The sequence below is a fragment of the Urocampus carinirostris genome, chromosome 13 (assembly GCF_059441175.1).
Source record: "Urocampus carinirostris isolate Australia breed hairy pipefish chromosome 13, RoL_Ucar_1.0, whole genome shotgun sequence".
NCBI lineage: Eukaryota > Metazoa > Chordata > Actinopteri > Syngnathiformes > Syngnathidae > Urocampus > Urocampus carinirostris.
In genome coordinates this window covers 18,583,855-18,596,958 of record NC_142361.1, presented here as the reverse complement: position 1 = coordinate 18,596,958, position 13,104 = coordinate 18,583,855, and the positions used below count along the sequence as shown (strand labels likewise).

Genomic DNA, 13,104 nt, shown 5'->3' with positions numbered 1-13,104 from the left:
TTGGGGACTTAATGAGGGAAAATGTGGGAGCTCACTTTACAGAAGCTTTCAAGGGCAGATGAAAAATGGTACGCTTTCAGCACCAAAGCAGTATAAGTATTTATACAAACAAGAAACTACCAGACTTTAAACCATTTGTTTTTGGCTGCAAAATATAAAATTACGGTTAGGAAAGATGTGGAATGTTATGCAGAGGTAGGGCTTCGGATTAAGTAAACAAGGCAATTGCTTGCCCCCAAGCCAGCAGGCCAACCTATTTCCCTCAAAGTGCATATCATATATTTTTACATTACAACTGCCAAGGTGCGATGATAATGACACATTACAGTCTCAAAGCACCTCTCAAAATGGACCTGGCGAACCAGAATCGCCACTCTTCCACTTGTTGCTTCCTATGTGCAAAGCTGTCAATGATTCTTTTGTAAACAAATATACAGTGACAGAGTAAAAGACCAAAATAAATTGTGAGTAACATGTCAGAGTTCGGGGCAGCACGGCGGCGCAGTGGTTAGCGCGTGTGCGGCACAGTTCTGAGGTCATGAGATCAAACCTCCTGTGTGTAGTTTGCATGTTCTCCCCATGCTTGCGTGGGTTTCCTCCGGGCACTCCGGTTTCCTCCCACATTCCAAAAACATGCATGTCAGGTGAATTGGCCAGTCCAAATTGTCCCTAGGTGTCAATGAGCGAGCGAATTGTCTGTCCCTGTGTGCCCTGTGACTGGCTGGCAACCGGTTTAGGGTGTCCCCTCCCCACCGCCCGAAGATAGCTGGGGTGGGTTCCAGCACCCCTGCAACCCTACTGAGGATAAGCGGTGCAGATAATGGATGGATGGTTATAAGCAAGCTGCTAATGCAATCACTACACAGCAATACAAAGGCTAACTTGTTTCGTCAAGTCATTTGAACAAAGTACTATTACTGCTCATTATTTAAGTATGAAATTGGCACATTTTAAAATTTAACAACTTGCATTCAACATAGCATTGCTATCCACCATGCCCTTTGCAGATCCAACACCTTATCTGTAAAGACTCCTCATGATTAGGGCCTCCAGAGATCCAACCTACGCCCTCAGCTGTATGATGGTTGTTTTATTTCATTGACAATGGCACAAGCTTATGGCTTAAATAAATCCTTCCAGAGTGTTGCACACTTAAAGTTAGCTTAGATAGAAGAAATGACCTAGGCTGACACCCTAGAACAGAAAAAAAAAAAAAAAAAATACCAACCATGTAAGAGAGCATTCAATGAGTTGCATAAATATACAAACAAATACTCAAAGCAGCTGTGGTGAGCCAAATTGTTTTATATCTGTGTGCAAATGTTTGTGTGAATGCACTCACTGGTTGTCTTCAGGCTGAGGTTTTCTCTGATCTCCTCGTGGTCACATGGGTGCGTAAAGTCAAAGATGCTCTGGCCAGTCAGATCCACCTGACAACCATTAATAGAAAACCAGCTCATTAACATGACATCTCAAACCTTGTTGGAAATGTTGTCGTTTTAGCATTGCTGCTTTTGTAGTGGAGGGTGGAAATAAAACAGGTGGCATACAAATAAATGATGTGCAGTATTAGAAGCTACAACAAACCAAATATTTGGTTGTCATGATGACTTCAAAAGCAATATAAACCAGCCTCAATTATAATGATTGCTCTGATCTTCAATCTAACAACAACAAAGCTGCTAATCTCTCTACCTTTGAGGACAAATTGGATTATTTACTTCACTTGACTATGAAGATGAATTGCATGTACTGCCCACCCCCTCACACGTCACTAACACATTTAGACTTTTGTGTGTAGGGTAAGCAGATCACTAAACTGGAAGACACCTTTTGCACATGGAGTGAGGGAGTTAAATAGTAAAAATAAAAGTTTAATTTTGACCTTACTATATGAGTGCAGAATTACTAGCAAAATCAATTTAGTCATTTACTTGAGAGTCCTGATTTAAAGAAATTATTGTATCAAACAAGTCAAATACAGTTTAAAAATATTGAAATTGTATTAGAGGCAAGATCAGTCTTAAAAAAAATCTAGCCTCACCCGACCCGCCCGTGGGTATTGTAAACTTGATCCAGTTCGAGCCAGACTAACTAACTTGATTCTAACCAAACCCAAATGGCATATTTCATTTTTGAGAACATGGGAGGAGGTGGTGCGATTTTGTCTGACTCCCCTCCCCCGGATTTTTTTTAAGAGTTGACGGGAACATTAGGGCTGTCCGTCATTTTGACGGCTTATCGGACCATATACCACAACAGCAGTCCTTAACACAAAGAAAAAGAAAGAAAGAAAAATGACGAGTGGATAAAATAATAGGTCAGAGAGAGGGGACATTTTGGGTTGGGCTCGGGCTCAAGATTTTACCTCCAAATTGTATTATTGAGAGGAATCAAACATGAGAATAAAATAATCCAAGATAGACGTTAACTAAGTGCGAAGGAAACATTTTCTTTCCATTTAATCTATTTTCTGTTCTTTAGCCTTTGGATATGTGTAATGATAGAAGATATTATTTGGATTTTGGAAAACTGATTAAAAATAATCTCTAAAATGGCTGGCACCAGAAGTAAGATCTCAAGCTCAAGTCAGTTCAAACCTGACCCGAATGTTGGCCCGGGTCAGGCTGCACTTTTCTCTTGCTGACTTTGAAAAATAAAAATGTGTTTATAAAATGTATCCCACGCTAACATCACAGTGCGCTGTGGCATTTCAAGGCCGTAAATAGTTTTGGGCATGAAAGAGCATAGTGCACAAAAAAACAGAAGTCGCCTCATCACAGCACATACTTTACTCTGGAGTTGTCAATTCAAAGAACTCCTTCCTTTTTCTATTAGTCAATTAGTCTATTAGCCACCCGTCATTGTTTTTCTCTGCCTCTCTGACGCTCTCTCAAAATTTTTGCACTAGATTCTTAAGTACTGCTGCTTTGGTTAATGGCCCGGTTTTCAAACTGTCAAAACGGCTGACAGTCCTAAAATTTCCCTGTCAACTCTAAAAAATGATGGAAAATTGTCGGTTAATGTAACCTCTGCAGACACAGAACTACAACAGATGTTGCAAGTGAGGATGAGTGTCGCGATTAAAACGCCAGATTTTGTTACAAAAGATTCAATTTATTATTATAAATCAACCATCCTCTCAAATCTCACAAATAAATAGTCTCTTTGTGATATTTGAAGATATTTGGACAGGCTCTGGCTGGGTCGGTCTATAATAACCGTAGGGCCTGGGTCGGGTCGGGCTGGATTATCTTAGGCCCATTCCAGCCTCTGGCTGGCACTCTTGCAAAAGAACAAAGTGGCAACTTCACTTGGGGATTTTCAAATGTCACTTTAGCGCTTACACGTGAGCATGTTTGAGTACCTGCGTGAGGCCCATGAACTTGTTGATGTTCTCAGACAGAAAGATCATGTCGCCGTCTGATGTTACCACGGTGACGAAGCCCTCAAGGGACTTCAGGTACAAGCTGCTCATCTGCTCGTCCTCGCTGTCGGTGCAGCCTGAGGGCACACATGTATGCATACACATTAGGGATGTGTGCCTTTGTGCACACATGCTACAGTGCACCTCTCGAGCTTAAATCGCAGGCAACGAGAACCCGCAGCCCTCACTGTTTCATACTTTAATGCAGTGGTTTCCAAATTGGGCGTACCGCCCCCTCTGGAAAGATCTGGGGGGGGGGGCATTAGTATGGAGAGGGCGGTAGAGGGGCGGCAGTCCAAAGTCGAAGTCAGAAGTTTGAACGTCTGTTTGACGATTTGTACACAACACGTTAGGGCTGCACGATCAACTGAAATCGAATCGACATCGCGATGTTACAAAGTGTCGTTGTAAAAACTGCCAAGCACTGCGTTTTTTAAAGGTTTTGTAGTCAGTGATGGGAGTTTTGGCCAACCAAAATTGTTCCTCTTCAAGTTTTAAAAGCGTCGACCTTTCAGAGGTATGTTTTAATAATAGCGCTAGCCAATAAAGGCCATTCAAAGTTTGCAAGCACCACACCTTGCAACACCCACCGTGTGAGCTCATTGAGTGTCATGGTGGACTCCGTAAACATGGTCCCAGAGTCAAAAAACAAGAAGGAAACGAAGCTTGACCGAAGAATGGGGTACATCACTTGTTTGGACCTTTTTTGGGCTTTGACAAAGACGACGTGGAACAGAAGAAAAACGCTTTCACGCAGTCGCTAGGTCCAGAGGAAACACAAGTAATTTGTACCAGCACTTTTAAAAATGATCACAAATTAAACTACACGGCATATCGAAAACGATTACAAGTAAAAGACAAAGAAGGCGCATCTACATGTGGATTCAGAGGTAAACAAACCTCCATTAAAGCTACTGGGGGCTGGAAATATTGCTTTAATGCGTCCACGTATGAACATTTGAAAGCTGAACTATCATGTGAGGCTAGAGCACATCCGCAGCAATTTGTAAAGAAATATTAACATTCTTGCATCTTTAATCAGCTTGAGATTGTGCCGATGACTACAAATGTGATCCCTCTTCATACTCAAGTCATTTAAATTCTCAACGGAAATGTTTGTGTCAGTGAAAACGAAAGCTCTTCAGTGAAAATGCGAATATAGAGTCAGTCAGGCCCTACAATTGCCTCGCAAACTGTCAAATTTTCAGCACTGAAAATATTTAGCTGAATTTTTACTAAAGGCAACTTCAATTGATATTTCCCTGAGATCATTCCTTTCCTTTTTTATGTTTACCTCTTCTCTATTAGCCACCAAAAATATACCTTAAGAAAAACACATTTGTTTTTGTCAGTTTTTTTATCTTCGGAAAAGCGTTTCTCATTTTTTGTTTGGCTCAAAATGTTCACTTTGGTGCATCTCTACTTAGGACATTGTTAGATCCAAATTTGACAGTCCGTTGTCCAGTTTGCTTCAGATTTGCCACGGGATAAAAAAAATCTCAAACTGTGCGAGTACTTTTAATCAACACTATAATGTATTACCGTTATTTATTCTATAAATTAGCAAGAAAACTACAAATTCTGATGCAGACACCAGTTTTTATTTGGTAGATGTGTGGTCTATATCTATAAAAACACCAATCCTCTGAAGCACACATAGGCTACTGTAATTGATCACACACACATTGAATAACAGTAGGAAAACGAAAATGATGCTAGTTAGTAATTCTGGTACGTAGGAGATGATTTTATCATAGTAGTCTCCCAGAAAAAAATGACTATGATGCAGACCTCACTGAAAAGTAGAGGAAATAAGAAAAAGGGAAGCAGACCAGCTTCTAATGACATGCGACAGAACAAAGTCTTCTAAATCCCTATAGATAATTTACAAGAAGTCGGACATTTTGGGTACTAACCTCTGTATCCAGCTACAGCAGTTATTTTATTTCCGTTTCAAATGGAAGAGTGCACAGACAAAATTTGCCCCTGAGAGCAGTACATACACACACACACACACACACACACACACACACACACACACACACACACACACACACACACACACACACACACACACACACACACACACACACACACACACACACACACACACACACACACACACAAAGGCTGATTGTTCTGGAAAAATAAAATTAATTCTGAAAGGTCAATTTAAGGAAAGCTGTCTTGATGGAAGTACCAAAGGTATCTTGCACTAGTGCACTTTTAAGATGTCATCCACAAAGGCTAGGTGCATGAGGTAAGGCTGGGCGCCCAGAGTTGCAGGGGGAGGTGTTGTCGTTTAAGGGGATGGTTGCATTTTTCAAGTGCTTCTCTCTGATAGGACTGATAGGCTGTGCAGTGGCCCAGATGTAGCATTCTCCCACAGCGGGAGAAATTTGGGTTTGGTCCAAACGGCCAGCAGCAGGCACCTTTGGCCTACATACTTAGCTGTGATTAGTGGACATTTGTACTTTTCCAGTCGAAGTTCTTTTCTGGTTGCGAAAATGTCCTGCTTGGACCGTGATGATCCAAGACTTCAGCACATCTGATGTGCACTTTGGACCGATCCATGACAGGTTGACGTGCATTTTCCAAAGTAGGCGCACGGAGAACACAAGAAAAATGGAGAAGTGGTTAGGAATCAACCCAAAACCCCAGCCCCAGAAGAAAGATTCAAAAGACGCTAACAAAATTGATGACGCTACAAAACGTAAATGAACATTAAAAGCATCGTGGAAAGAGGAATTCACGTGGCTTGTAGCAGACTAAGTAACGCAAACATTGCATGAATGAAGATGAGTAAATACAGTTACATACGGATGGCAGATGGAAAACAACGATGCCATATACATGCAGTGAATGTTATAAGTAGATTTATAAAAAAACGTAATTTTGAAGTGTTGTTCTGTTATATATTCTGATTATCAATTCTCAATACTTGGCGATTAGTCGTCTTATTGTGTTTCAAGTTGTGAAAAATGGGGCAAGCAACTTTACGGCCGGGCAGAAAACTTTTCAGAGTTGTCTGCCCTGGTGTCCGGTAACTTTTTGTGTATGTATATATATATATATATATATATACACACACACAACTGCAACTGGCTGGCAATGAGTTCAGGGTGTCCCTGGAGGATAGCTGGGATGGGCTCCAGCACCTCGGCGACCCTACTCAGGATAGGTGCACAGATAATGGATGGATGGAGATTATATATATATATAAATATATAATATATATATATATATATAGTATATACACAATTAAGCATGGCAGCGAAGTGGTTAGCGCGTGTGCGGCACAGTTCTGAGGTCATGATATCGAACCTTCCTGTGTGGAGTTTGCGTGTTCTCCCTGTGCTTGCGTGTGTTTTCTCCGGGCACTCCGGTTTCCACCCACATTCCAGAAACATGCATGTCAAGTTAATTGGCCGGTCCAAGTTGTCCCTAGGCGTGAATGAGTGAGCGAGTTGCCTGTTTCTGTGTGCCCTGCGACTGGCTGGCAACCAGTTCAGTGGTCCAATGCCCACTGCCCGAAGATAGCTGGGATGGGCACCAGCACCCCAGCGAACCTACTGAGAATAAGCGTTGAAGATAATGGATGGATGGATGGAGTATATACAGTCACACACACACACACACACACACACACACACACACACACACACACACACACACACACACACACACACACACACACACACACACACACACACACACACACATAATTAATTGTACCACGGATGACTTTCCTGTATGCATTCAGTTATGAATTTTCAAAACCTTTTGGCATTATATGGTTTCATAATTTTCCATTACCTATCTTAAAAAACATGTTATGTACAAATCAAAAAACCTGCAGTTGCCTGACTCCTCTGACACTCGCAAAGAGACACTTAGCAATATTTAGGCTCATATAAAGGGCTTCCGGATCTTGATAGCCAGCAGTTGAATGCCGAGGGGTTTTGCGTGTCAACAAACAATTAAAAACTATTAAGATTGAACACTCAGGAAAGAGGTGATCATGCTTTGGTGTCGACTTAATTGTTTTAGAAATGACAGAGCGAGCCCAATAATAGTATAATGCTTACGCTTACCATTTGTCATACGCAGCCACTGCTTACATACCTATATTCATATCGAAAATCAAATAAAAGAATGGCACAATGGAACCCAAACAAAAATAAATACGTAAGTGAATAAATCATAGAGTTTTGTAAAATCAACGGAATAGAATCTTTATCTTTAAGTTTTTAAGATTGTGTTCGGAAGCCGATATCATCATATCGTCCACTACTAAGTCAGGTTAAAATTAATCTTTTGTCAATTTGGTAAAATTTTTGGACACCACACCTTTTTTTTAATATTGGCAAAATTTTCTGCCAGTGGAGTAAGGATTTAGTTTTGCAGAGCAGAAAACAATTGAAATTACCATAAATCAGGGTAGATAGTGGTAGTCCATATCAACTTGAGCTGTAATATAAAACCAGACCAATATTACTACCGTAAAATTTGAATTATAAGCCACGTTTCCCCCTCTAAGATTCCAATGCTGCGGCTTATGCAACGATGCGGCCAATATATGCATTTTTTTTTAAAGGCCACCATGAGCGCCCAAGCAGTAAAGGTTAGAGTGAGATAGGTTGTATATATATGTGTCGAGGAAGATGCAAGTTCAATGTAAATTCACGCATGAATAAAACTAAGTGTTACTCGAAAGGGGGAGGGCTAACTACCAGATTGGGAATGTTTTACGACGTCTGTTTATTTATAAACGGAATTAATGGGGCGAAAAGAACGGAGTACAAGAAGCAATATCCAACGAAGATGAAATGATTGAGGTATTATCGTGTGTTTTGGAATACATATTTCACGCAGTTGGATTTTATGGATTGTCCTTGATGTAACGAAACCATTTTCATGTACATTCAAAGAATTTGAAGACGGCCAGGGGACGTAATGGTAAGTTAAGCTTTATGGTTTTCGGGTATCTTGTTTCGGACTGATCATGATATTTCTCTTATGACTGGTTTGTTGAACTTGTGCACAAGATACAATTGCTCAATCAATGTGTTGGTTCCTATAGAAGATTGGGTATTGCAGCTCCCAACCTCCGACCACTCCAAGAAAACCAATTTGGCCGCCAATGGGTATTAGATCACAGCAGATGTTTATCAATTCTGTTTGGAGGTTCCTTGACATAAAACCCAGCTAAAGACACTTGTGAAGGCCTCAAGTACAACCGTGTACATTTCCACGAAAATCGGTTCAGCTGCTTCGGAGCTCATAAGTCACACACAAACAGACACACAAAATAAGTTTTAAAGTATCTGGCTTCAATACAAGTAGTTTAAGATTTCCAATGATATGTGGCATGAGGTACTGTATATTCTTAAAACTTTCTTTGTAGACATATCATGTTTCAATTGCGGGCACATGCGGCTTATAGTCAGTTAATGCTTATGTATGTACAAAATGTTTTTTCCTTTAAAAAATGTACTGGGTGCAGCTTATAATCACTTGCGCTCTATAGTCCAATTTACGTTTATTGTAAAACTAATCCCACTCATCTTCAAAATGTGAATTTACGGTGCACAGATTACTTAAACGCATGGGTCGTCAGGGCACCAATGAGGATACATCTTTGGACAGCTATCTCCAGGCTGTTTTTGGGTCATGGCAAAGTTTGCACCAGTCCTTAATGTTGCCAGCTCAGTTCTTTTACCCTCTTTCTCTCCTCCTGCCCCCTTGGAATGTGCCCTGGAGAATCATCTTGGCCAGTCCTGATTATCTTGTGACGTGGCCATACCAATGAAGTTTCCGTCTGTGCACAGTTGACAACAGTTCTTCGTAGGGTCCAATGTGCCCTCTGATGGTGTTGCAACTGGTACAAAATGCAGCGAGGCTTTTAACTGAGACAAGAATGTTTGATCACATTACCCCGGTTTTAGCTAACCTGCATTGGCTCCCTGTCAGCTGTAGATGTGATTTTAAGTTTCTGTTGGTATTATACAAAATTATGTGTGGAGTTGCCCCCTAATATCATTTAGAGTTAAATTCCACCAATATACCTGTTTAGAGCCTTTGCTCAGAAAATGCTAATCTACTAGTGATTCCAAGAGCCAAGACGAGATCCACAGGTTCGAGAGCATTCTTCATTTGGTACTGTGGAATGCTCTGCCCTTTTGAGATTTGATCTGCAACCTCAGAGGAACTGTTTAAATCTAGGCTTAAAACACATTTATATTCGATAGCTCATGAATGAAGTATGTGTCATGTGGCTGATGTCTGTGTATTGCAGCATCAAATACATGCTGGTGATCATGAAAAGGGGATTACATCAAATTGTGAATTATGATGAATTAAAAATAAAGATCCGCAGTGAGCTTAGTATGAAAAACTGATGTGTTTTTGGTGTGTGTCTTTGTGTGCATGTGAGGCTGTGGGCTTGTTGGCGCCAAGCGTCGGGGCTGTTATGGCTAGCTTCAGCTATGCCAGCAGCCGTCCACTGTTGGGCAGAATGCCTCACTTCCTCTCCAATCTTTACTTACATCTCACAGGCGTTTTAATCGCGACACTCATCCTCACTTGCACTCTTGTGCCAACCCTGTCATTGCTTCATTTCCTATTCGGTCACCTAGCTTACAATAAATCAGAAATGTGACATGGAACAATTGCAAAATAAATAAATAAATAAACATTTTGGACGTTTCCAACCATAAACTTAAACTTGAAGGTTTTTTTCCATTTATATCAGGTGGTGTAAAATAAATTTCTACTTTTGCTGGCTTCAAGAGAGAGAAGGAAAAAAGGGACGGGCCAAACAGATTTAACTTAAATTGACATTTCAACCCTTGTTTGCACTCAGTCCAATGTGGACAGCATTGACAAAGAATGATTGATTTCAGTTCAATAGTTTGGCGATGCTCAACCAGGCCTGGACTACAGCTACATTCTTATTTTCTGGGTCATTTTCACATTTATTTTTCTTAGATCACCAAGTAATGTGTGTTGTCAATCCCCTTCCTGTTAAATGCTGGACTCTCTTTTACAGTTAAAACTCTGGTTTGTTTCAACATATTGATTCAGGTCTTAGTCTGTCTGGACTATGCTGTCTGTCCAATGAGTGCTAAAGCGTTCTGCAGAAGTTGAGCAGATCAACTGATTGTCCAAATAATTTTAGAGTTTGTCCAACATGTGTTGTTCAATTCGAAATCAAATCAGAATAGAGACATGAGGGCTACCATATACTTGGAAAGCACAATTGTGTGCTTAAAACTGGGTGCCACACGACACATATTTTTCAACATTTTTCAGATTCAGATATACTTTATTGTCATTTTTGTACAAATGTATACAGAACGAAATGTTGATACATCTGACCCGCACAGTTCCTTAAATATACAGATATAAATATGTAGTATTGAGTTGGAGTATTGAAAAGGGATTTTATGTACAACAGTGCAAAAAAATAAAAAATATTGTAGAGTGAAACACGCAAGTGGGGGGGTCATATAAAGTACAAAAAAAAATGGATGTGAAATGGTAGGTAAAGAATTATAGCTATGAGTACTGTACAGTAGTGCAAAGAGTGCAAGAGGAGCAGCAGAACAGATGTGCAAAATGGGCAGTCAGGCAAACAAGTCACTATACAATAACAATAACAATACAATAACAATGACATAGATTACTGTACCATCTGAGCGTAAATACATGAATATTGTTAGGGCAAGGGGCCATCAGACTCATTTAGGGGAAACCTACTTTAATGCAAAGAGAATGCTACCACCAAGTCACAGGTTGTAGAGAATATAGAGCTCTGGCAGCTTATGCCCTGACTTAATGTGGGAAAGTCTTTGGGACTTTGTAAAAGAAAATCCCACATTTTATTCACTAAATATGTTTCCATCCTCTTCATGATTGTTCTGCCCATCACTGCTTATTGCACAGCCCGATGTAAAAAAAATTGGACATTTGTTGGCTTTATGTGGGATGGGTTCAACAAGACCACCCATAATCCAGTCACATCCGATTCTGCGGTCAAGGGAATTCATGCTTCAAAAACTGAACTACGGTAAAGTGTTCATTGTTGGTAACATTTAGAAAATTCCATCTTCCCAGGTTGCTGAATCTAGCTGCAGAGTCTGAACTTTTATGATGAACAGTTTACGGTCAAGTGAATCAGCTGAACTGAAAACCCTTGAACCCTGTTAATAATGGCAAACAACTTGTCAGCTCTCGAATTGGGGGTTGTGTGTGTGTGCTATACAGTACCTGTGGTAAAAAGTTGGCGTGTGCGTAAGAAGCTGATGGCGAGCCTCATTATTGATGCTTTGTCCAGGTGAGCACTAACGCTGTGCGGCAGTGGAAGCTCATGAGCCAGCTCGTAGAAAACTTCGGTTTCTTTACTGCGGCGACAGCGAGCAGCATCACGGGACTTCTCCTTGCGACGATCCGAGCTGCTCCTGTACAGTTTGAACATTGACACGTTGGTACTTGCTCTGGGTTTAAAACTGTCACAATTACCCAAAACAAGCTTTTGCGTTATTATTTAACATTTGTGACTATTTTTGCAATGATCAGGACACACACATCTGTGTTCCTATATCCTTGAAAGGACATCCATGGACGTTAACCCTTCACTAACTTTAACCCTGCCAACTGACTGCCTAATTCTAACACCAACTTTAATTCTCAAAAATAGGCCTGAATTTATGAGGACTGACAAAAGGTCCTGCTTTCCTGGAAATGTCAACATAGTACAAGGTACAAAAAAAATGACAAACGGACACACGGACAAAAACAAAAACAGATGGCACACTAATGTCCAGGACAAAGCTAAGAACAGATCATCATGAGTTTCTATCCAAAACGCAATCAAGTGCATTTGCCTTCCTGCTGCTTACACTCATTAACCTACATGTGTGTGTTGTGTGTGCGGCCACTCTTTGATTGCGTTCAGGATGCCAAACAATGGGGGCGGTGGCCGTGGCGGCAGCGGGGCTCCTGGCGTGGCAATTTGTTCTTCTGATGTGCTCACAACCCATGCGCGCCAGACACTTCCTGTCTGGAAGTTCAGCAAGCGATGAAGTATCAGAGATAATGTTTATGGGTGAAACACTTCCTGTTTTGAAAAGGTTGGACCACCACATGGAGAAGCCATTGATCCATTTGTGATAAAGAGTTTTAAGTATTATTCTGTGGCATTTATGTAATCTGATGTTTAGGATGGTGGACTCCTTGCAAAGGGGCTTGATTTCAGTTTATAAAAGATATTGTAACAGGTGCTCCATGGACGTGAGACATTAGGGAAAAAAATAATAAGAGCATCAACAGCTAGCTACAATAAACCACAATAACAATGTTGTTTGTTGGCTATGGTTTGTACACAAATAAAACTAATATTGAATTTCAGTGATCATTGCTGTGTGTGTGTGGCAGTGTCAGCCAAGTCAAAATGAGATCAAAGTACAGAGCGTTGTTCTTGCCTATTCAAAAATGTTTAACCTCATATAAAAGGGTTATGCACGTTACTACAGCTTGTTTAAGAACGACAATGCCATTTTAATTTTAGAGGTGCAGTAAGTTAGATATTACTGATGTTCTACTGTTAACCAAAAATCCCCTAATTCACTGATCTGTAAGAGCGGGGCCGGATGTATTGGGGGTCCCCGGTGGGC

The 13,104-nt window shown here is 40.7% G+C and overlaps 1 protein-coding gene across 3 annotated transcripts in view; it reads right to left on the bottom strand.

Annotated features, from left to right (window-relative positions):
* Positions 1–13,104, bottom strand: part of epas1b (endothelial PAS domain protein 1b) — a 42,495-nt gene that overhangs the window by 16,812 nt on the left and 12,579 nt on the right. For all 3 annotated transcript variants that reach the window (XM_088350705.1, XM_088350706.1, XM_088350707.1), the window contains exons 2-4: positions 11,699–11,889; positions 3,368–3,504; positions 1,343–1,430 (exon numbers count right to left, since the gene is read on the bottom strand). In XM_088350705.1, coding sequence (XP_088206831.1) covers positions 1,343–1,430; positions 3,368–3,504; positions 11,699–11,889 — 416 coding nt within the window. The remainder of the gene's footprint in view (positions 1–1,342; positions 1,431–3,367; positions 3,505–11,698; positions 11,890–13,104) is intronic.